This window comes from Xenopus tropicalis, chromosome 7 (genome assembly GCF_000004195.4).
Source record: "Xenopus tropicalis strain Nigerian chromosome 7, UCB_Xtro_10.0, whole genome shotgun sequence".
In the NCBI taxonomy this organism is placed as follows: domain Eukaryota; kingdom Metazoa; phylum Chordata; class Amphibia; order Anura; family Pipidae; genus Xenopus; species Xenopus tropicalis.
The window spans coordinates 80,324,626-80,349,717 of record NC_030683.2 but is presented as its reverse complement, the minus strand read 5'-3'; the positions used below and the strand labels follow the sequence as shown (position 1 = coordinate 80,349,717).

At 39.4% G+C, this 25,092-nt stretch overlaps 2 protein-coding genes across 3 annotated transcripts in view; one reads left to right on the top strand and one right to left on the bottom strand.

The window, feature by feature from the left end:
* pdzd3 (PDZ domain containing 3) overlaps window positions 1-3,766 on the top strand; it is a 32,350-nt gene extending 28,584 nt beyond the window's left edge. The window contains exon 10 of the mRNA XM_002935017.5: window positions 3,212-3,766. Within this exon, the coding sequence (XP_002935063.2) occupies window positions 3,212-3,274 (63 nt within the window). The 3' untranslated portion in view covers window positions 3,275-3,766. The remainder of the gene's footprint in view (window positions 1-3,211) is intronic.
* A 4,314-nt stretch (window positions 3,767-8,080) lies between these two features.
* Window positions 8,081-22,024, bottom strand: ccdc153 (coiled-coil domain containing 153). 2 transcript variants are annotated; one of them, XM_004916047.4, is made up of 7 exons: window positions 21,836-22,024; window positions 19,026-19,091; window positions 18,852-18,914; window positions 14,695-14,814; window positions 14,302-14,394; window positions 13,335-13,465; window positions 8,081-9,195 (listed from the first exon to the last, which is right to left on the bottom strand). In XM_004916047.4, exons 2-7 carry the CDS (start codon window positions 19,087-19,089, stop codon window positions 9,067-9,069), a joined length of 600 nt encoding a protein of 199 aa, XP_004916104.1. In that variant the 5' UTR covers window positions 19,090-19,091; window positions 21,836-22,024; the 3' UTR covers window positions 8,081-9,066. The 2 variants fall into 2 exon arrangements, with proteins under 2 accessions (XP_004916104.1, XP_004916105.1); XM_004916048.4 differs by lacking the exon at window positions 21,836-22,024 and adding an exon at window positions 21,610-21,785.
* Window positions 22,025-25,092: the final 3,068 nt, after the last annotated feature.

Sequence of the window (25,092 nt, the reverse complement as noted above, 5' to 3'; positions counted from 1 at the left end):
GCAGGCCCGGATTTGTGGCGAGGCCACAAAGGCCCGGGCCTAGGGCGGCACAAGCATAGGGGCGGCATGCCGCCCCGCCGCAGGCAAATTTTAACATTTTGCTCCCATACGGAGCAATGGGGAACTCTCCCCACAGCTCCGTATGGGAGCTTCAACTTTGGCGCTTGCGCATGCGCGTTCGCTCGGCGGGCGGGGGAAGGGGGGCTTCACGTAAGCGTATTGGCGCGGCGGGGGGGGGATAGGGGGCGCCAAGTGGGGGCGGCCTCGGGGCGGCCCCATTACAAATCCGGCGCTGGGAACGTGATGGCAGTGGGTAGGGATATGACATCACGTGGGCTGACTGGTGATATCAATGGGACAGGGCTATGACGTGGTGACCGGCAATTGACCAATCACCTCTTCAATTTTGGAGAGTTCTGTCGGTTTTCCAAACTGGGAAAACCACCAGTTTTGACTCTGACAGCTCTTCTGAAAACTGGGTTGTCCGGGTCAAAACCAAACAGGCAGCAACCCTAGCTGGGGATCATATCTACTTAAGTGGGCGCGGATCATTTCTTCACTGACTGCCTTACTATATTGAACTTCACATGCTTAAGGGTTACTCTATCATAAATTTACCAATGAAATTTTGTCCAGGGCCCACTTGTACCTTAAAGCAGCCCTGGGCTCTGATTTTAGTTTCTACTCCTGGATGACAAGGTAGAGTTCTCTGTAATATCCCTGAGATTGGGGGTCACAATAAAATGAACATTTCTTGGGCTAGAAGGCACACTGTTCCTTTCAATTTTGATTGTCAGTGGTCTATGGTAAACACTCAATGTTCTCTTCTGCCCCATGACAGAAAGTAAGAATTTTTCTTTTTTTTAAAAAAATGTAACATAAAATACAGCCTTAATCCCTAAATCCCAATCCCAGTATTAATAAAATAAAACAGTCACTCCAAGCTCAGTACTGCACCTGGCTGCATATAAATCCACACACGACTGATTTTAGCGCACCATTTACTTCAGATGCTGTTGCTCCATACCAATTTCTGAATAACAGAATTTAGAGACACAAAGGGGTTGATTCACTAAAGTGCGTTAAAACGAGCGCTATTTATAGCATGCGATAAAAATTTTATTGCTTCTTATTTTTTTTTATTAACGCAAGATTCACTAAAAGGACATGCGTCATAAATAAGACGCAATGGGCCTGATTCACTAAAGTCCGAAATAAGGAGTGCTATTTATAGCATGCGTTAAAAATCTTATCACTTCTTATTTTTCGCTCGATTCACTAAAAGGACACTTGTCATAATTAAGAAGCGATGTTCTTGGCGTTATTTATCTTGCGACGACATATTTTCAAGCAATATATTACGCAGCGCACAACATATTACGCAGCACGTTGCTTGAAAATATGTCGTCGCAAGATAAATAACGCCAAGAACATCGCTTCTTAATTATGACAAGTGTCCTTTTAGTGAATCGAGCGAAAAATAAGAAGTGATAAGATTTTTAACGCATGCTATAAATAGCACTCCTTATTTCGGACTTTAGTGAATCGGGCCCAATGTTCTTTGCGTTATTTAACTCATTATGAGCGTTTTTCTTGCGTTAATTCCCGCCACGTGCGTTATTTCCTGTTCTGCGCAATATATTTCGCCGTTTGCTATATTAGCGCACGATTTTATGCACATAACCATTACTTTCGGAAAACTACTTTTCTGAAAACTACCATTTCCCTGAAAACTGGAGGCTACATCACTCTAGGGCCAACAAATGATTGAAAAAATCCCACTGCAAAGTCCATGTTGTGTTGCCAAAAGCTCAAGAACTGCAATTTTCTTTAAGTACCGCCTGCCCCAAGTAGGAGTTAATTTTCGCACAGACTAATATGATTTAGCGCATTTAACACTTCATATGTGTTTGTGAATCATGCGTTAGTATTACATCTATGCGAGAATTAACACAATAGGGTTAATTCACTAAAGTGAGATACGGCATACTGCATGCTTTTTTGCGTTAAAATTGACACAAAAAAATGCGTGATTCGCTAAAGTATGCATGCGTTAAGTCGCATATGGCGTGCATTAATTCGTGTGCAACCACATGTGTTAATTTTGCCGCATTGCGTTAATTAGCGCGCAGAAATAATACTAATGCATGATTCACAAACACTTAGATACGCTAAATATCGCATTAGTCTATGCGAAAATTAACACCTACTTGGAGCAGGCGGTAATTATAGAAAAGTACAGTTCATGAGCTTTTGGCAATAAAATATGGACTTTGCAGTGGGATTTATTCAAGTATGTGTTGGCCCTAGAGTGATGCAGCCTCCAGTTTGTAGGGAAACGGTCATTTTAAAGTAGTTTTACGAACATAATGCTGTGTATGGCTAATATGGCGTGCGCATGATAAGTAACGTATGTGCGTTAATTTACACGCGCAACAAGTAGTGTGCTGCGTTAATTAACGCGCGTTGTGACGCATACCGCACGACAATAGTCTTTGCAACTTAAATAACTCACACAGCATCGCGTCTAAATTAACCCAAATATACTTGTAGTAAATCGTGCGTTAAGACGCGAAAAATTAGATGCGATAAAATTTAACGCATGCTATAAATAGCGCTCGTTTTAACGCACTTTAGTGAATCAGCCCTAATGTGAGGTAAATAACGCATTGCGATTTTTGCACATGCGATATGTGTCTTAACGCATGCGAAATGACTTTGATGAATCGGTACTTATTTATCGCGTGCTTTTTAACGCAAAAAAGCATGCGATAAGCGTTATCGCACTTTAGTGAATCAGCCCCAAAAGAATTCCCTGTCCCCCATGAATTCTCACACCCCCTAGGGGCCGCCGCCCACCCAACCCCCTCCACCCCAGCACATGAACATTATACTTATCTTCAGCACGATTAGGGGAGGGACATTAGCAGGGGAGTGCTGGTAAGGATCTGGTCTGGGTCGGCAGGGCCCACTGGGCTTTGTCCCGTGCCCCGCCCAACCCTGGCTGGTAGGTGGCTGATTGGTAATGGTGGGGAGCCTCTGTGAACTGGAAATGCTATAGCCTATCCAGTGATTGGCAGCTATGTTTAATTTAACCTGCGCCAAACTTTGCACCTTTTATTACTTTACCCTGTGTTTATTTTTTTACTTTGATGATTGGTGTTCATTCATAAATTTCTGTTGTTTTCTTGATACACTCTTTGTTGTACAGGTGAGGGCAGATCCTTCCAAAACCCTCAGTACTTCCACAGAAATACAGAGGAATGAAGAATGAGGGAAAATGTTCCATCACTTCTGCCATAAAGACAGGAAATGGTTCTGACACTGCTGTCATCAGAGAATTATCAATTAAGGCTCATAAAAATTGTAGAGAAATATTAACTATGGATCCTGTGGATTATGCCAACAATCACATCTTTATCATTTATTCTAGATCTTCACCTGTCTGATTTAAAATATGAAATATAAGGATGATTATCACACATGACCATGATCACAACTGCTAAGCTGCTTGACAGTGACTCGCATGGTATATCACCCTAATCACAGCTATAGTAGGGAAGATTCTAGATTTATGGCACATTAGCTTCCTATGTGATCCAATGAATGACCGTGGGGCTACACAGTTGTATCTGTAGCTTATTGGTGGGTGCTTCTACCTTGCAGTCCTGTGGCCCAGAGTTCAATTTTCTTGGAATACAACTGGTTAGTTTGTTCTCCCTGTGTCTGTGTTGGTTTCCTTGGGTTTCCTCCCACATTCCAAAAACATACATGCAGGTTAATTGGATCCTGATAAAATTGACCCTAAAGTGTTGTGTTAATGGAAGACCTTAGACTGTAAGTGTGGTGTCCCAGAGCAAGCAATCACTTTATGCAAATGGCAAGGCATAACTGCTCAATAGGTGCATAAGATTTGTGCCACCAGTCCTGTTTGGGCCACAACCACTGTAATGAAGAAACTTTCAGTATAATTACTGTATAGTCTACATTAAGTTCCTTATAGCAGTCACCTGCAGCTTCCAGGGAGTCCAGCAAAAGGTATTCCAGCTGCACTCCTGTGGGTTGTGTATAACATAGGTTATAGCTCAGGAACATAACAAGAGGTGTAGCTCTGGGGAAATGCAATCAAAGAGAAGAGGACACTACAGCTCATCCCACTCTGTTGTGCAGCCCCCACACTCCACACTGCAGCAAATCTTTCCAGCAGCTTTTCCCCAGCAGCCACTCCCCTTTCCTTCTGAAGCAATCCACTTCCTGGCCATGGGACCTCCCTTGAGCCAGCAGCTTCCAGCATTATCAGAACCCTTTAAAGGAGAAGGAAAGGTAAAAACTAAGTAAGCTTTATCAGAAAGGTCTATGTAAATACAGCCATAAGCACTCACCAAAAAGCTGCACTGAGTCCTCTATCAAAAGAAACACAGGGTTTCTTGTCTCCTTTTTTTTTAAAACATGTTGTTAGGGTATCTGACTTCCTCTCTCAGAAACATCCTTCATTCCTGGGGCCAGAGTCTGCGCATCTCTTTCTCTTCTCCTTCTCCCCCCTCCCATAAGAATTCATAAATCTCACTTGCCTCACCCTTAGGAATGTGTGATCTGAGCTATAACCACTAGACTGCAAACAGGGAGCTTTGAAGACCAAGCTAAAATAGCAATCAGAGAAAGCTTCTATGGCTCTTTACTCAGTTATCATAAAGTTTTCTGCAGAATAAATATAGCATTTTAAGTGGCATTCTATGTGGCAAACCTATTAGCAGTAAAATGCCAAAATTACTTTCCTTCTCCTTTAACGGACAAAATCTGAAAAGTGCTTTGTAAATGTGTCAGTGTTATTAAAAAAAAAGTTTGTCTCATTTCAGTGGTCGTAGAGTTCAAAGATCCAGTTTGTTTACCTCACTAGACAAGCGTTATTCACTTGTAAAGCCATGCTTAATTTTAATTGAAAATTGTTTTTTTTACAGAATATTTTACAACAGGATCTGCATTCATAGGTCTTAAAAAGCTGTTCTTCAAAATCTGATTTTTTTGATCATTCTTTATCTAGGTTTATGTAATAAAGAGTCAAGGAGAGGAAGAAGACAGGGGAGGTGCAGGGTTGGGGGCATTAATGGAGAAGGAATTGTGCCCAAAGTGAAGCAAGATGGGTAAAAGCAAAAGCTTTATACAAAACAACTATTAGTTAACAATGGTTTGCTTAAAGTTATTTAGTTCATTGCCTCTTGTAATCGCTTGCTCATGCAACATTCTGAAATAAGTTTGGGTCAATTGAATTAACTTGATCTTTAAGGCTACTACTAATTCTTACAATCTTTTGATTTTTCAAGCTGCCTGAAATAATTCCGGTAGGTTGAGTCCTTGTGCGGGCCAGATACATTTTTAGGACATATGATTATTAATGAATTCCCTGCTTCCTAAAACAAAGCTTATGTTAAAAACAAATTTAGAATCATTGTGTGTATAAAATGATCTCTACTGTGGCCAGTGTAACTGTCAAATTGTAATCTGGTGCATACATGCTATAAACTGGTAACAATCAAACTACTTTGCAAAATAAACTTTGATAGCTGAGTTTGTGGCACTCCTTTATAAGGCTCAGGACGTTTTGTTGTGCATTGGAAAAGTTACTTGAACCTATTCATGCCAGTCCCAAATGTTCTTGGGAGAATACTCAGGAATGCTTGCTAAAGGGAATTTGCTGATCACAAGCACTTTGCTAAATAAGGTGCAAAGTACAAGCAAATGGACACAAAGGAGCCCTGGAATAAATACATGCTTAACACATAAAATGTGAAGTTGTCACTCCCAAGCCTCCCTTTGCCTGTTGTGTCAACATGATAACGCCATAAGTTTCTCCATGTCAGAAATAATGCAATTCACACTCACATTAAAACCAGAAAAAGCACTATTGTAACTTGCAAGTAATTTAGTGAAGTCACTAAACTGCATACAGATACTGTAATGAACGGGAAAGGATTGTGTGAGGGAATAGATAGAGGGTGCTAGCGAGGGTGTGGGAAAGGTGAGTCTTTAAGACAGGGGCTATTAAAGTACTGACAAAGCAGAGCAGGACAGGACGGGGCAGCGAAGACTGACAAGACGGAGCAGGCGGAGACTTACAGAGCAGGACAGGAACAGGAGCCAGAACAGGGAACTAGGAGCCAGGGACAAGACACAGTGCTCAACATTAGGTCAATGCTCAGGCAAGGAATGTGAGGGCTGGGCTTATATAGGGCAGAGTCATCCCTGATTGGCAGCCAGCAATCAGGAGGTCCTGAGATCAAACCCCAGCAGAGCCTAACAGATACTGTGTATTAGTGGCTGTGCCTTTTAAACTTGTGATCAATGCTGAAAAATTATCCGATAGAGCCCACCTCTATGTAGGACAACAAAACATTGGTTTATGATTGCATCTTTTATACAAAATAACCATTACACATACTTTTCCATTTGAAAGTAAAAGTGAATACCGTAAAATTTGTAATGATGCACTAAATCCATAACTTGTTTTTTTAGCCAAATACTGAATCCTTCCTGATTTTAGGGTTGCACTGAATTGATGATTTAGTTATGGCTTTGTATGACTCCTAATTCCAAACAGAGTCCTAAATTCGGTGCATCAATAAAAGTTGGTATTGCAGAGATACATTAAGGAGGGGGACTTATTCCAAAGTTGATGTGGGTAAAAAAGCTTATGTGCCCTCCCTCCCCTACGCTGGTGGAAAATTGCAATTTTGATTTTTAAAGTGTCTTTTCTAATATAACTTCAGTGATTGACAACTGCAGGCAATAATTATTTTGTCAGATAATGCAATCTATTGGATTTTGTTCAAATATGAATAGGCACATTAGGGTTTAGATTTGGTTTAGTATTCACAGAAATCTATATACACACACCAAAAGGATTATTAGGAACACCATACTAATACAGTGTTTGAGCCCCTTTCGCCTTCAGAACTGCCTTAATTCTACGTGGCATTGATTCAACAAGAAAGCATTCTTTAGAAATGTTGGCCCATATTGATAGGATAGCATCTTGCAGTTGATGGAGATTTGTGGGATGCACATCCAGGGCACGAAGCTCCCGTTCCACCACATCCCAAAGATGCTCTATTGGGTTGAGATCTGGTGACTGTGGGGGCCATTTTAGTACAGTGAACTCATTGTCATGTTCAAGAAACCAATTTGAAATGATTCGAGCTTTGTGACATGGTGCATTATCCTGCTGGAAGTAGTCATCAGAGGATGGGTACATGGTGGTCATAAAGGGATGGACATGGTCAGAAACAATGCTCAGGTAGGCTGTGGCATTTAAACGATGCCCAATTGGCACTAAGGGGCCTAAAGTGTGCCAAGAAAACATCCCCCACACCATTACACCACCAGCCTGCACAGTGGTAACAAGGCATGATGGATCCATGTTCTCATTCTGTTTATGCCAAATTCTGACTCTACCATTTGAATGTCTCAACAGAAATCGAGACTCATCAGACCAGGCAACATTTTTCCAGTCTTCAACTGTCCAATTTTGGTGAGCTCGTGCAAATTGTAGCCTCATTTTCCAATTTGTAGTGGAGATGAGTGGTACCCGGTGGGGTCTTCTGCTGTTGTAGCCCATCCGCCTCAAGTTTGTGCGTGTTGTGGCTTTACAAATGCTTTGCTGCATACCATATTGTAACGAGTGGTTATTTCAGTCAAAGTTGCTCTTCTATCAGCTTGAATCAGTCGGCCCATTCTCCTCTGACCTCTAGCATCAACAAGGCATTTTCGCCCACAGGACTGCCGCATACTGGATGTTTTTCCCTTTTCACACCATTCTTTGTAAACCCTAGAAATGGTTGTGCATGAAAATCCCAGTAACTGAGCAGATTGTGAAATACTCAGACCGGCCCGTCTGGCACCAACAACCATGCCATGCTCAAAATTGCTTAAATCACCTTTCTTTCCCATTCTGACATTCAGTTTGGAGTTCAGGAGATTGTCTTGACCAGGACCACACCCCTAAATGCATTGAAGCAACTGCCATGTGATTGGTTGATTAGATAATTGCATTAATGAGAAATTGAACAGGTGTTCCTAATAATCCTTTTAGTGAGTGTATTTGGTGATATACAGTAATTGGAAATCCAAAAATATGGAACCATTGCATTTCTAAAGGAGATCTGCCACAATTAGATATTCAAGTGGATTCCAAACCCTTTACTTTAAATATCACTGGTAAAAAGAAAATCGTAAACATCTGTCCTGTTTGACTTAGCTGAAAAATTTGTGAAACTGCTGAAAAAATTTGCAATATATGGCTACCGCACAACTTGATGCATGCAAATTTTTCTTGATGCAACCAAAACTTTTTAAAACATGCTTTTTTTTTAGCGCAACTTTTTCCTCACTTGGAGGACTTTCGCCGAAGCGAATTTTTATGGCCGCTTTGTGGAAAAATTTGCCGGTGCTGAAATGCGGAAAAATTTCACTGATCACTAAACATAACCTGACCTTGGAATAACACAATATTTCTATAGAAGTTAAGGCACCCAGTCCAAAGCCATAAGAACTTCAGATCTATATTCACCAAATATGGAACCTATAAAAGATGACATTTCAGCACAAACTAATATTACAAATAGATAAAGTTTCTGTCTTTTTAAAGATTTTTTTTTAGGCTTTTTTGGTACAAGCGGTCACTTGAAAGGTACACTACAAAATACAGCATTTAATAAATCATTAGCTTTAGAATGACCTAATTTGTTTCTACAACAGAAGCAATTTGATCAGGCCATTATGCTGATGTTTCTTACAGTCATACTGGTAGATTTGTTGTAGTTGAAGGATCTCTTCACTTGTAGTTCAGCTATGGGGGACCCACCCATGCTCTCACAAAGTAGACTCCATTTTATGGACATTTGCAGGTAAGAACAAACCACTACCAAAGACAAAGACTACTTTGGCCAACCTCATTGCTCCATGGGTAACTACCCCTAACTATAGTGTATTCTGAACCAATTGCACCATTCTGTAAACTGCACATCTACATATGCGCGACTGCACAATATCTATTGTGTTATAGATCACTAGTCAGAAGTCCAGAGGGTTCAATCCATAGTCCTGTAACATCTGTTTGTGTTGTTGATGGATAGACAAGGCCTGATCTTTCCACTGGAGTTCTGCCACATTGAGCTTTGATAGAAGATGATCCAGGCAGGACTAGGACAGAAAGGAGAAAAGTGAGCTGGGGAAATACTTCAGATATTCTAAGGTTAATAAATACTACCACTAGTACTAATAATAATAGTGGTAGCGGTACTGTTGTGTCCAGCATTTCTGCACACACAAATACACATATACAAAAAGAGTGATTATTGTGAATTTTTGGCCCAATGTTGTAATAGGTAAAATTCTATATTTTGAAAAACGAAGACACTGTATTTAGTCACAAATAATCAATATAAGCCCCTAAACCCATACTTTGATAAAACACAGCACAGATTAAGGAAGTATGCATTGAAAGTCATAGAAGGAATATTAAAGGCAGGAGAAAAAGTCAAATTTACATAAAGGATGCAGAATGTTTGGAAAAGGTTTATAGATCTAAAACTTAGCCAAAAAAACAGTTGTGGATTGATACGGATAAACCTCAAGTGTAATGAGCATGAAGAAAGCAGAAACAAAATATGAAAAGACACAATAGTATGAAACTCAGGAAGAAAGATGTACAAAAAATAAGAAACACACACAGATTAGAACTTAGATTAATTCTCAAGTCAGAGGCTCCCAAGATATGACAAAACACTGGTTTACTGAGTACTTTAGCAGTTTAGTGCACAAACTACACAGAGGGAAACCTGTGTCATGTAATTACTTCTATTATGACACAATGTAATAACTGACAGATATAATTAGCATTAATGTGAGGTATGTCCATCCTGCTGCCTTTCAGCTAATTAAAGGAAAACTAAACCCTGCAAATGAATGTGGCTTAAAATGCTATATTTTATATACTGAATTTACTGCACCAGTCTAAAGATTCAGAATCTCAATAGCAGCAATGATCCAGTTGTCACAGGATGTCCCCATCTTGGAAAGTGTCTGCGACACTCACATGCTCAGTGCACTCTGAGCAGCTGTTAAGAAACTAAGCTTAGGGGTCACTGCAAATTATCAAGCAGAAAATTAGGATTGTCTGTAATATAAGATGATGCTAATTGCACTAGTTTCAGAGCTTCCATGTAATGTAAATCTGAATAGATTACTAATCTGCCATGTATCGTGAAATTTATATTTGTATATACTGTGTACAACTTTATGGTATTATGGTAGGCAACTTTCTGGTACTTATTAAACAGATGAGGAAGCCATTCAAAAGATGCTAATGTTGGCATACACACTGCTTATTACTGAATCTATTTTATAACATTTGTGAGTTGTCTGAGAGATCCATAAGCCTTTAGCCTCACATAAATATACTAAGCAAGATATACTTAACAAGAAACTAGCCACAGCAACACACAATTTAAATGTAGGAATTAAGAAAGGGGTTAAGACTAAGGGGCAGATTTACCAAAGCACGAATTCGAATCCCGAATGGCAAAAATTCGGATTGTAAACAAAAATTTCGCCGCCTTTTCGTCGCCGGCGCAACTTTTTCGTATTTTTCGTTGCCGCTGCGACTTTATCGTATTTTGCATGACTAATTCGTCGCCATCGCTATTTTTTCGTATTGAGTGGATGGCGGAAAAACCAATACGAATTTTCGCGACAACGCCGAAAAAGCTGCGGAACATACGAAAAAGTCGCAAAAATACCAATCATTACAAAAAAATGCATTTGGACGCCTTCGGACCATTCGTGGATTAGTAAATCTGCCCCTAAGGGTATGGTTTGGAAGTGGGTGGGAGGATAACAAAACAAAACAAGAGGCCCAAGTCTAGTACCCATGTTCCACTAATTGCACCCTAATCACTCATGTCCAACAGGACAAATCTGCTTTATTTTTCCACATTTCATTTACTGCAAACAAATCAACAAGTTTTTATTCTATAAAGAGCATTCCTTAAAGGGAAACGAAAGTCAAAGTCACTTGGGGGTGCCAAAATGTTAGGCACCCCCAAGTGACTTTAACCGCTTACCTCGTACCCCGGGCTGGTGCCCCTGTTAGGAGAAAACAGCACCAGCCCGGGGCACCTGGAGCGCAGCGCTTCCGTCTTCCTCGCTTCCTTTTCCTGAGTGCCAGCGGTGGGCGCATGCGCAGTAGAGTGAAAAGCCGACTTTAACATTTAAGTTCGGCTTTTCACTCTACTGCGCATGCGCGCGCAGCGAATCAGGAAAAGGAAGCGCCGGCAGCTACCCCGGGCTGGTGCTGTTCCTTCCTCACAGGGGCACCAGCCCGGGGTAAAAAGTAGGCGGTCAAAGTCACTTGGGGGTGCCTAACATTTTGGCACCCCCAAGTGACTTTGACTTTATTTTTCCTTTAAGCAGAGCCACCAGACTGTGGATCTGAGATAGAGTTCTCCAGGGAAGAACTACATACTACTTGCAGAGGAAGCTTAGTGTTCAGCTATTAGGAACTAGCGGGGTGGACAGCTGATCCCAATAACACTGTGAATATTGTGTTTTGCCTGACACCAAGAGTTATGTTGAAGTCATCAATTAAATACTGATATGCAGCACTGGCCAAAAGATGAAAGGGAGGGGAAAAAACAGAATAAACACAAAACAGTAGAAAAAGTAGATATTAATTAAAAAAAGACACCAAAACAGTGTTAAGTAGAAGAGCGCAGCAGATCGGAAAGCAGAAAAGAGGAGACCAAAAAAAAAGAAAAACCCAAAAACAAGGTTGGGGAAGAGAAAATCTGAATGTTAAAGGAAAACACAATGGAAAAAGGAGAATGGTGGAAATTTGAACAATGGAAAACACGGAGAGTGGAATGAAAAGAGGGGAAGGTAAAGGCATGTTTCTGATACTAAAATCAGTTAGGGCATCTACTTTACCACTCCAAACATCTATGCCTCTAATAAGAACCAGTTTCCACACCTCACCCTCAATGTCCACCTATATTGTTTGACCCCTGCATGAAGGATTCTTCATACTACTATGTTTTTTTTCCTGTAGTGGAAGTTTTATTGGTTTCTTCTAATGTGGCTCCCATAAGCCAATGGGTCTGGGTGCAGTAGAGTACTTGTAGCTACACCACTGGAAAATGCAAGAGGGGAGAAGTAGGGAATTTTCTGAAAAGAATTACTGTTTATAGTTTTCCTATTAAAACTGACACCTAACTCCCAGGACCCCAATATAGGGTAACATTTACCTGCCCCACTTCCACGCACTTCAGGATATTGCTAGATGAGTTCTAGGGGATATTGTTACAGAGGACGACTGCAAGAATTATGACCTATTAAAGCATGAGATCCACACCAGACATGCTTTTCAGGTACTTGCAACTTAGGCATGCTTTTAATATACAATTCCCATCCAGACCCATAAGGTTATCCGAAAAAACCCTTGAGACTTACCTTCATAGACAAGACCTCTCCTGGTTCTACATTATACCTTCTTTAATAGGTCCCTCTCCCCTTCAAAAAAATAGACTAAATGGCAAAGGGACATACCCACGCTAGAGGATGAGATGTGGTCTGATGCCCTCAAGCTTGTTCCTTATTTATCCATCTCAAAGAGGGATAGATACATACAGATTAAGTTTTAAACAGAGTGTACTCAACAACCCACCGTCTGGCAAAAATTTATAATAATGTGTCTGATCAATGCCCCAAATGCACCGATGGCATAGGCACCATGTTTCATGGCTTCTGGTCTTGTCAGGCTATCCAGAGATTCTGGGGTGAGGTGCTAACATTTCTCAATGAGAAGCTTGGCTTTCCAAACATCCATTCACTCCTATGCTGACTAGGAGTAATAGGTGATATACACATCTGGTCCCACTCCAGAGCATGCTACTTACAACTGCTTTACTATGCTAAAAAAGCCATTCTTATGCATTGGAAATTCTTAGATCCCCCTTCTCTTCAGTTTGTCAAAAGATGGTAGATGATTCCCTTCCAAGCCAAAAACTGATTATTTAGCAAGACGTCCAGAGAAATTCAATGCTATATGGGGAACCTGCTTTGAACAGCAAAATATCTGAATGTATAATATACCTATTTACACACTTTTTGATTTGGGGCCTTTGCCTCACTTTGCTTTCCTTTCCATTCTTCCCTTTTGTTAATTGTATTCCTTGTATTGAAAACTATGCAAAAAGAAAAGCTTTAAAAAAAATTAAAAAAAAACTGACACCCAAATGACATGCAGTGACGCTCCTGCCGTAGCTCAAATAAATTTAACTTACATGCAACAAATTCTCATATTCTGACTCCATGTTTTCCACCTCTCTACGCAGGTGTATAATTTGATCCTCTTTCTCGGATTTTGTGTGCTCCAATTCTTCACGGACTTCCTTTAGCTCTTGCTGAGACTCACCTAAGTGTGATGCATACACAATTACACATTATTGGGCTTGCATTGTAAAGTATGCAAATTGAGGACAGAGCTATTTACTATTGCAGGTTCAACTGTATACACAAAGTGGTTGCGACTTTTCTTGTGCCTTAACACCTATTTGGAATTTGCAGATATAAATGAGATTAAATTGTAATGAATGGGATACCTGAGGGCTCATTTACAGCTGCAAGCGCAATAGACAACTTGCACTTAAACTACTTGGACTTAGAACCGCTTTCATTAAATTTAACTGCGTCATAATGCACTCTTCACACTACCCTCTAGTTGCACTCAGTCCTTCCTGCTTTCCGTTTCAAATCGGGCTCTGCTGCACTTATTGCACGACATTCGCACGCTGAACACCAAAAACGATGCCAACAAATGCTAGAAATTACACCAGACAGACTTTGAAAATATTCAGTGCAACTGCTCCCAATTTGCAACAAGCTGAAGACACAGTTTCATCCATTTTGGCAAATTGGATGCGACTGCAGTAGGTGAGCGCAATTGCGCCAACAAAATCACCCGCATTACAATGACACCAGAATTCTGGAAAAAAAATGCATTGTGGAAAAAAACATGGTAATTGCCCCTGAAATTGCATTTGCACACTGCGTAAAGTAATGAATGCAGATTTTTCCTTATGGACTTTTTCAACCTCAACTACTATGCTACTGTTACTATGTAACTTAACTACGGTGAGCCAAATGAAAGAAGATCTGGAAAACACCAGATTCCATGCATTCTGGATAGATTTCATGTCTCTATAAGTGTGTCTACATTTTATGCCGTCTAGTACTACGCTCCATTCTCACCAAGTTGTAACCTCAGTTCCGCAACCTCCTGTTTCAGGGCCTGGATAGATGCTGAGCTCTGCTGTTCCAAAGCCTGCTGCTGACGTGTCATTTCTAAGGGTGACAGAGAAAAATGAAGCCAGTCAGTACTAAAGGAAAAATTAAACCTGTTATGTAGAGCACAATCTTGACCCAAAATTACAATTTTCATTGTAATATTTTAATTTACATCCACTGAAACCCAGCCATTTCTGGGTGGGTAATAACTACTAATACTGTTTTATGAAACGTCCTAATGTGAGCGATTTATTAGTTAGCTGATTAGTCACCATATGGCCTTGTTTAATTTGAGCCTATATCTTGTCAATTTGAAATTCTATCCTTTGATACCAAAAAGGAAGATCCTTTCCTTACCACTGTATATAGCTTGTTTTTCACTTTTCTCCTCTTCCAGGTCTCCCTGCAGCTCTTGCAGTTTTGCATGCAGCTCCTCTTTGTGTTCCTGAGTTCGCCGTGTTACTTGCCTGCGCAGCGCTGTCAGAAAGGAGAGTCATATGAAGTATTTAACGAATCTTACCAAGGTTGCATGTACAACAGTAAATACTGCTTTTTTTATATATTTCCCCCTGAGCCGCCATTTTGTGATGGTCTTTGTTGCTTCCTCACAGAGTAAAACACACAGTTCTGTTCATTCAGTGGCTGATATAACATCTGCATACCCTTGGTTTGTGTATCAGCACAGTGCCTCATATGAACCAGAGGGTGGAGCTTAGTTCTTAAAATGGCAGTTTTTAAAATTGGGATTATCCAATGGCACATGCTATTAGAAAAGTATATTTTTTTATGAAAAGGTTTTAGTTTTAAGAAACAATGTTTTACATATGTTTATGTGATTTACTTTTAGAGTTTTTCTGGGGGCTCCTTTAGCCCTGAAAATGTAGCGAAATTGAGTTCCCAAAGATATTGTGTTCTGAATATGCCACTGCTGAAAAGATGAAATTCACTATAATCTGTAATTATTCCTATATGTCAGAGGTCCACTTGGGTCTCACCAAAATTGCAAGTAAGCCCTGTAAGTAAATATGGCCCCACAGTTTGAGAAGCACTGGTCTAATTTATTTTACTTAATTAAATACTGACTTTTCTACATTGTTTTTTTTATACCTATGTCCACCTTACATATTTCTGAATTATATATGACAAAAAAATGGCTCCTTGGGGTCTCCCCTACTACTGGTATGTATGAAAGGTCTTTTGTGAGAACACCTCAAGTTGGGACATTTGGTATATAACCAAAGGGGTATACCTGAAAAATCTGTCAGGGTCTGGCAATGCTGGTTGGACACTTTGGACTTTGAGGACATCTCTCATTAAAACCACTGTTTAGTACTGTATATTGCAGCAATGCCACTCTTTTCTATGTAACCCTAGTGACAACTCTATACATAAACATAAAGGCGATGTATTAAGCTTACCCACCTACTCTTTTCTTTTATATGTATATCTTGTTTGTTTCTTTCTTGTTAACATTTGGTATTAAAAGCAATGAAAAACATCTTTAAAAAATGATATGATAAATACCGCATGAAAACACAGGCTCTAGAATAATAGTATCTCTTGATACAGCCAAAGCATTTGACTCCATTGAATGGCCCTTTCTCTGGGAGGTAGTTACTAGAATGGGATTTGGCCCCTCCTTTGTCAAGTGGCTTAAACTTATATAGTGAACCCAAAGCAGCCGTCAAAGTTAAAGGAATCCTATCTACCCCATTCAATCTCACCCGAGGCAGCTGCCAAGGATGCCCCCTCTCCCCACTATTGTTAGCCCTAGTGATTGAGCCCATGGCGATCAAAATTAGACACTCCCAACAAATTGAAGGATTTATATGCAAGACAGCTGAGGAGAAAATCTCTCTATATGCCGATGACACACTGCTATACCTTGCAGACCCCCATGACTCATTTAAAACAGTTCTAGACATAATCAAATCCTTCGGCACATTCTCTGGCCTACAGATTAACTGGGAAAAATCTATAATTTTCCCCCTAGACGATCAAATTCCACTAATGACAGACCCCGAATGCACCCTCAAAGTAGCCAATAGTTTCAAATATCTGGGGATAACAATCCACAAAGAACCAGCAGAATTCCTTATACACCCACTCCAGAATAAATTTATAGACACAATCAGGCACTGGACAAAACTGGCGCTTACATTAATAGGTAGAATAAATATATGCAAAATGATTTTTCTACCTAAATCCTTTACCAATTTAGTAATACCCCATGTCACATACCAAAAAAAACCCTATTAGAAATAGACCGTACTCAAACCACATTTATTTGGGGAAACAAATCTCCAACACTCCCTAGGAGCACCCTAAATGCCCCACAAGACCAATTAGGACTAGCATCTCCCAACTATGAGCTTTACTACCTAGCCTCTCAAAGCACTCACATTGCAAATTGGAAATTGTTTGACCCTGAGAACTCAGCCTCATTTCTAGAAGCCCTTTACATCCCCTCAGTAAAAAACCTACACAATGCTCAATATAGAACAAGGAAGGACATTAGTCCACTACTACCAGTCTTAGATGCCACGACCATGACACAGTTAACGAATAAAACAGGGGCAATATCCCCTGATACCCCATTATGGGGGAAAAGCAACCTACCGCACTTTGCATCTTTCCCAGAAGCAGGATCCTGGGCCAGGTTAGGGGTAAAGCGTATTGACCACCTTTACTCAAACGGTGAACTGCATACACTACCTCTGTTACAACAAATTTTCCTCCCAACCCGGCCTGTCAGATTACGCGTCTTTGTGGAGTACATTTTCAACAACCGCCACATATACAGTACCTAGATCTAGAACACTTGACAGCTCAACCCAGCAAATCTAAACTGCTTTCAAACACTTACAAGCTCTTAATTACTAACAGGTATGACCCACGGCCTAGGGTGAAGCTTAAGTGGGAGACCTCTGGGATACAATTAAATCCCGATGACTGGGAAGAAGTCACAGATAACTTGTACCAGTCCCTAATAAGCACAAGAGACAAGTTAATACAATTTAAAATTATACATTAGACCTACCTCACCCCACAAAAGTTATATAACATGGGGAAAACCGATATATGGGCAACTTTATGCACCTAATATGGGAATGCCCTGAAATACAAAAATTTTGGTGCAAGGTTACAGAATTCATGGGAACAGAACTGGACTTCGGCTACCTGTATATTGGGTCTCCTAGACACTCTGATACCCAGAAGGAATACAAAATTACTAATGAGACTACTACTTTTTTATGCCAAAAAAAACATTGCTCTGCACTGGATGGGCCCATCACCCCCATCACTCCGATCACTCCGCAATTGGATTAACTTCAATTCACAAGTGGAACTGTACAAACTTACCTATCTCACCAGAAGATGCCCGACAGAATTTTAAAACATTTGGTCTACTTGGACAGACTCACCAGCCACAACAATATAATGAATGTTTACTCTCCAACTTCTTTTTTTCTTTCCTTTCCTCCCCTCTTCTTTCTATCCTATTCTATTGTTGTTAAAAATCAATAAAAACCAACCTTTAAAAATAAATAAATAAATAAATAAAAAAAAAATGATATGACAAAAAATAAAGTAAGGCAAACATTAAAAAGTTAGCTATCCAATATATATGCCAGGAAGTGCAGGCAAATACAGTCTATTGGAGTGGTATTTTAACCTTCCCTCATCAGGTATCGTAGTTCAGTGCCCTGAAATGAATCAATTTATTTTCCTGTGCCACCACCACAAAAAGTTAGATAACTTTATACTAGCACATGAAAAACTTGTTTTCTTTGTTTGCTTACTGTTGGGGCCTTGTTAATGGCCTGATTTGTTCTTTTCCTAAAATTATTCAATACACTTTTGTGGCTGGGTTTATTTTGTAAACTTAAAACAACAGCTTCTACCTGAATGTGCCCCATTGACTTTTAAATGATAATTCATAACTTTGTGTAACTAGGGGCCCCTGACCAAAGTTCCCTCTATATTTCCCCGATGGCAGCCCTACCTTTATAACTTTATGTAATGGATGATCCCGAGTCACGATGTATGATGCTAATTTACATGTAATGACAACAGCAAAGCTTTTTAAATATGCTATCATCCTGACTACGGTGTTCTGGTGATCAAAATAAGTTGTGTGCATTCTAAATATGTGAATTATTTTATATTTGCTTTATACTTTTATAATTATGTATTATATGAGTAAATGTAGAATAAGCGGCCTCATTGTAATGGCAAACTTTTAGAGAGTGCTAGGGTGAAGTTCACCAGAGAGAAATTTCACAGCTCTGTATTCACTTGCAATGATATATGGGGGGAGTGTTTATGAAAAAATAAACTTCTTAGTGTCAAGCCTTGACAAACATGCCTTAGAAAAAGCTCCTATACATGTGAGAGTGTGAAATGTGGCAAACTATTTTTACCCTTTGTAAAAATATACCCCTTGCTAGCCTATTTTGTTTCACTCCTGAGGCTTAGCTCATTTGGGCCAGAATCTATCTCCTTGTTGTTACCCAAGTGATTCTGTAAAACTTCAACTTCCAACGTTGCCTTGCGGTACTGGTCGTCTACTGAGCCTGAGGGGGGAAAAATCCATTAGAATTATGGCATAAATCCAAAAAAAAGACATAAGAACTGAACTACAAATACTTATAAATCTACGATGAAGAGAGTCTCATTTCTCTTACTTGTTCCATTCTTTGTTTTCTTCCCCTTTTTCTTTTGAGATTTTCCCTTCTGCTTTGGTGGCATATCTATAAAAGAGATATAATAGTCTGAGTCATAGGATTGAAAGATGCAAAGGCACAAGAAGAAAATAATTTTGGAGAAAAAAACTACCATGTGCCCCTTGAAAGGTTCATGTGGAATTTCAATCCTGCAAACTAATACATACTAATAATTGCCAATGCACAAATTATGGCCTATGTAAAATATTAAATTAATATTGAAAAATTAGCACCACACATCCCCCAAAATATTTAAGTTTACTTGTCACACTAAGGCCCCTCATTATATGTGAGTTCTTCACTGCCTTATTTTATTGTAAAACCATGTTCTCTTACCCTTAGCACAGGAACACTAGTGAGACTAGTAGGGAAGGACCCCACCTAACATAACTATACACCTATGAATGAAGACTATATAAATAGCAAACAAATCTTAACATGTATGACCACCTTAACAAAATTAACTGAAATAGCTTAAGGCCATGGTACTAAATATAATTCAAGATGATGACAGATGTGCTACTTGTTCCATATTATTGCTAAATCATTTATAATTTAGATGACTAGATTAATGTTTACAAACTGTCCAGTAAATTAGTACAACAGATCACACAGAATATTGGAGAATATTGCCTTGAGCTCCACACACTGGGAAATCTGCGGGTGCACATCAAGGCTCTTTGCTGTCCAAGAAGGCAGATCTGATGCTTCCAACCCCTTATGTTTCCATCACCTGTACATACATTTTCTTCTCTCAGACTGGGTATTGGTCAGCGGAGATTGCAGTTGCATGTAAATGGAGAAAGCTATTGGGAATTCTCCATGTAAAATTACAGGAGTATTTTTTGCCACCCCTGGAAAAGGAGAGACTTCTCACCTTGCCTTATGGCAAAAGGACCCATGGAAACTTGTGTCCACTGGATGCAGTTTAGAGGATTTGTACCCGGTTTTTAACTGAATCTGAATCCTTGAAATACAGGGCTGGTGGCAACCCTACAGCACAACAATACTTAAATGCAAAGAATTTCACTGGACTATAATAATTATAATTGATTTTTTTGTGCAAGACATAAGTACACTATATATATATATGTTTGTGTTTATATATACTATGGGGCACATTTACTAACCCACGAACGGGCCGAATGCGTCCGATTGCGTTTTTTTCGTAATGATCGGTAATTTTGCGATTTTTTCGTATTTTACGATTTTTTCGTAAAAACGCGAGTTTTTCTTAGCCATTACGAAAGTTGCACAAAGTCGCGATTTTTTCGTAGCGTTAAAACTTGCGCGAAACGTCGCGCCTTTTAAGTTTTAACGCTACGAAAAAGGCGCGACTTTGCGCAACTTTCGTAATGGCTACGAAAAACTCGCGTTTTTACGCAAAAATCGTAAAGACGCTGAAAAAATCGAAAAAAATACGAAAAAATCACAAAATTACCGAAAAAGTCGCAAAAAAAATGTTCATTTCCAATCGGAATTTTTCCAATTTGGATTCGAAATCGTGTCTTAGTAAATCAGCCCCTATATGTATAACACAGAAGTGCCATGAATATCATATAATTATATCCTTAAAAATTATGCTTAGTGATGGCATCAGTTATAACGATGCTTAATGATGTAATTTCTGACACATGGCTCACTGAAACTTGTGTATTTATAATAACTAAATGTATCCACTGTTGTAAAATAAGAGGATATAAGAACTCATGGTCACGAAACTCCTCTGTGGAATGGCTATCCTTATATTTTAAAAAAGAGGGTACATTATTCACTATATATATGTGTGTGTGTGTGTTAAGCAATATTATAGTAAAAATCAGACAGTGAAAAATGTTGCATTGTATTAATAAAAATAGTTTGGACACCAATCTAGTGCTCATTTATGAACAAAAGTGCAATGCTCTAGGAACAAAAATGTATATGCCAGTATAATAGTTGGCACTCAAAGAACAGCATGCTCTTCAGCTTGTGATTTACCACGGCAGGTTTATATTAGAAAACATTTGGATTCGGTTCAGCCAGGAGTGTGGATTTGGCCGAATCTTGGCTGAATCCCTAACTGAATCCTGGATTTGGTGCATCCCTAGAAATTAGTTTTGTGTGTTGATGTAACATGTAAAGAAGTCCTAAAAGTAACACCTCCTCAACTTCTGTATAGTTGCGCCAAGCACCACTGTGTCATTCCTCATCCTGCTTATTGTGATGAACCAAAGTGCAATAGAATTGTGACAAAAGAACTAAACACTAACGTAATTTTAATGCTGACTCTCGGAAGTGATGCAATCCTAACTCTTAAAAAATGTTAGCTGCACTGCTCAATTCTGTTTGTTTTGACACAGCATGTGCAAGTTGCTGTGTGCCCACAATTAAGTTTGAATTAAAAAACATGGTGATTTGCATCAAAAACTGCACGCTGAACTTAAGGTTGTAAATGACCTCTTACATTTCAATCCATTGCAAAGTAGTTTTGCAGCATTGCATAGTTAGGAGCCATTCAACCCTGCTCTGTATGCTTATCATAAGATATCCTATATCTGATTACCTTTCGTTGCAAACTGATTATTTTCTGATTCTGTCTCTCATTAGATGCAGGTATCCAGTCAGGCCTAGAGCAACACTGAAGAGCCTGAGGATAGTGGAGACATAGCAACTGCAGGGGCTGCCCATGATAACGATGCCATCTTCCTTTTCCACATGCTGCCTTTCCAAATACGCAACTCTATAACATACTGTATTTTAAACAGCAAATATCAGCAAGTGGCCCTTACCTGCAATGAATCCTGTTCAGCAGAACAACAAAGTGATATTCACTGAGAAATGCTTACCCAGCAGGAAGACACTTTAAGATCCTGCCCACAAACCTTGCCCAGCCGATTCAGAGAGAATTGTATACAAAAGGTTGCTAGGTTTCTGTAATGGTAACAAAAGATGTATAACAACAAGGTACCGGTAAATCTCTGAGAAGAGACAAAAACAAGAAATTTGTTAATGCAAATCACCTTAATAAAAAGAACAAAACAAAACATATTAAAGATTCAGAGTCTGAACTTAAAGGTAATCTATACCCGTAAAATGTTTTTTGTATAATGAAATAAAAAACATCTCTATGCTATCCTACACTCCCAGCTTTCCATTATGTGTGTATAAGGTATTTATAGTAGAAATATCATTTTCAGTAGCAATGACATTTACAAATAACTTTAAGGGTTCTGGCACACGGGGAGATTAGGGCGACTAATCTCCCCATGTGCCAGAGCCCTAAGACCGCTGAACATTTGAAATGTAATGTATAATGTAAAATTGCTTTAAATTAAATCTTCTTAAATTATGCTAAATGTTTTTGGGTTTAGATCCTCTCTGGGTAAAGACACGTGGAGCTATTTAGTAGCAGCTACTTGTGACGGCTACTAAACCCCAGAAAATACCCTGCCAAAGACAATACTGAGAATTGCCTCTGCTAAACCACACTTAGGGGCACATTTACTAATCCACGAACGTCCGAATGCGTTTTTCCGTAATGATCGGTATTTTCTGCGAATTGTCAAGACTTTTTCGTCGCCGTCACAACTTTTTCACAAATTGTCGTGACTATTTCGTCGCCGTCGCGAAAAAATCGGATTGGTTCAATACGTATTGCTCAATACAAAAAAACCGCGATGGCGACTAAAAAGTCGCACAAAATATGATAGCCGTGACGGCGACGAAAAAATCACGCAAAATACGAAAAAAAAACGCGATGGCGATGAAAAAGTTGCAAGATTTTCATTTCCAATTCGATTTTTTCCCATTCGGGATTCGGATTTGTGGATTAGTAAATGTGTCCCTTAGAGACAATTATCAGTAAATGATCAGTATTGGTTATTCCTGTAGCCATGTCAAGTAGCTGATACTAGGCGCTCTGAGTGTCTTCAACCTTACAATGAATTTTACAGAACCTTCAGTATAAGACTGCTTACATGTGTGCAAAAAAACAGGTGTAACTACTGAGGAAGCAGATGCTGTGGTTGCAGGGGGGCCCAGTAGTGTAGAGGGCCCAATAAGTCATTCATTAATGAGAAAAGGTAAACTTACCAAAGTTTTGGAGTCCTAAACTGTGTGCACACTTGGAAATAAGGCAGCACATTTATTATACTATTTTGGCTTACTAATGCCATATATATTATAAAATTGCTTCATATCTTTTTGTACAGAAACATTGGTTGTACTGAGAACCATTACGTGTTATTGGTTTCTCTGCTTCTCACCAGGGAACAACTGTAAACCACACTGACGTGCAGTGTGAAAAAAACAATTTTAGACAAAAGTCGCGGTGTACTTTACTTACAATGCAGAACACCAGAAATGAAGCCAGCAAAGAGAACTGTTTAAAATTGCACTTGACTCACTGCACTTGTGGATGTACATGAGCCCTTAGGTGTAGGCAATGCAACTGCCATGTTTTTTTCCAACAATGCAGCATTTTTTCCTGTAATTCTGGCGTCACTGCAGTTGCAAAGGGGTGATTCTCTTGACACAATTGCAATGCACCTACCACAATTGTATAAGAAGGCACAGCAGCGCCTGATTCAGAACGCAAGGCAGAAGAGTGGTACCTAGCACAACTATACAGGACTGCAAGGAGTGCATTTAGGCTGACTGCAGGGATATTGCATTGACCTCAACTTTTGTGGATTTAGGCAACTTGTCATTTCTTATCCAGCAAAGCAAACTGGTTTTTACCTTTAGCAGTGCTTATGAGGTGCTGTGAATATTATGGAAAAAAAATTGTTTTTTTTTCCTGAGTAGAATTTCTCTCCTTCCATGATTGCAATAAATAAATATAAAGAATAGATACGTGTTGAACTCATGTTTACTTAGTTACAGTTCGAAGAATCCCTTAATGCTAGGAGCTGTTGTTGAACAAGCTGGAAACCTACATGTTATTATTACACATTACAACACCACACTTTAAGTAAAGGGGCTGCAACTAATGGGAATTTACAAAAAAAGGTTAATTTTACTGCAGCGTAATGTCCTACACAAAGCAACCAGGCTTTTGTTTTATAGCACTGGTGGCACATGCAGAATGGTTTCATTCTATTAGGCCAGTTTCTGATTAACTAAATTGCAACCTGCATGTGTAGTGGCTTCCAAATGAAGAAAATGCCCCAACAAAAGAAAACATTAAAAAAGCAGAGTGGTAAAAATGTAAAAGAATGAGGATGTTGGCCATACACATATAAACAAAATGGCAGAATGTTTTGTATGATTTTTGGTACATGACTGCTGGCCAAACAAAGCCAACTAATATCTATGTACCGTGGATATCGGTATGTTTGCCAGTATTGATAATATCATCTGCCATTGTACTTCCTGCTGTTGTTTGTTTAGACCAAATCTGCTATACATAGTCATGAGCGCCCTAAACCCACCTGATCCTTACCACCCGAACTACACCACTTTTGTGGCAGTCCAGGCACCCCGCATAGACAAGACCTCTGACAGCAGTTATACCTGTCCCCCCTGAAGGTGGCCCTAGTTTGTACTGTCAGTTGGTCACCTTAACATTATATTTTAACCACAACATAGGGGCTGATTTACTAACCCACGAATCCGACCCGAATTGGAAAAGTTCCGACTTGAAAACGAACATTTTGCGACTTTTTCGTATGTTTTGCGATTTTTTCGGATTCTTTACGAATTTTTCGTTACCAATACGATTTTTGCGTAAAAACGCGAGTTTTTCGTATCCATTACGAAAGTTGCGTAAAAAGTTGCGCATTTTTCGTAGCGTTAAAACTTACGCGAAAAATGCGCAACTTTTCGCGTAAGTTTTAACGCTACGAAAAATGCGCAACTTTTTACGCAACTTTCGTAATGGATACGAAAACTCGCGTTTTTACGCAAAAATCGTATTGGTAACGAAAAATTCGTAAAGAATCCGAAAAAATCGCAAAACATACGAAAAAATCGCAAAATACCGATCATTACGAAAAAAACGCAATCGGACTCCATTCGACCCGTTCGTGGGTAAGTAAATCAGCCC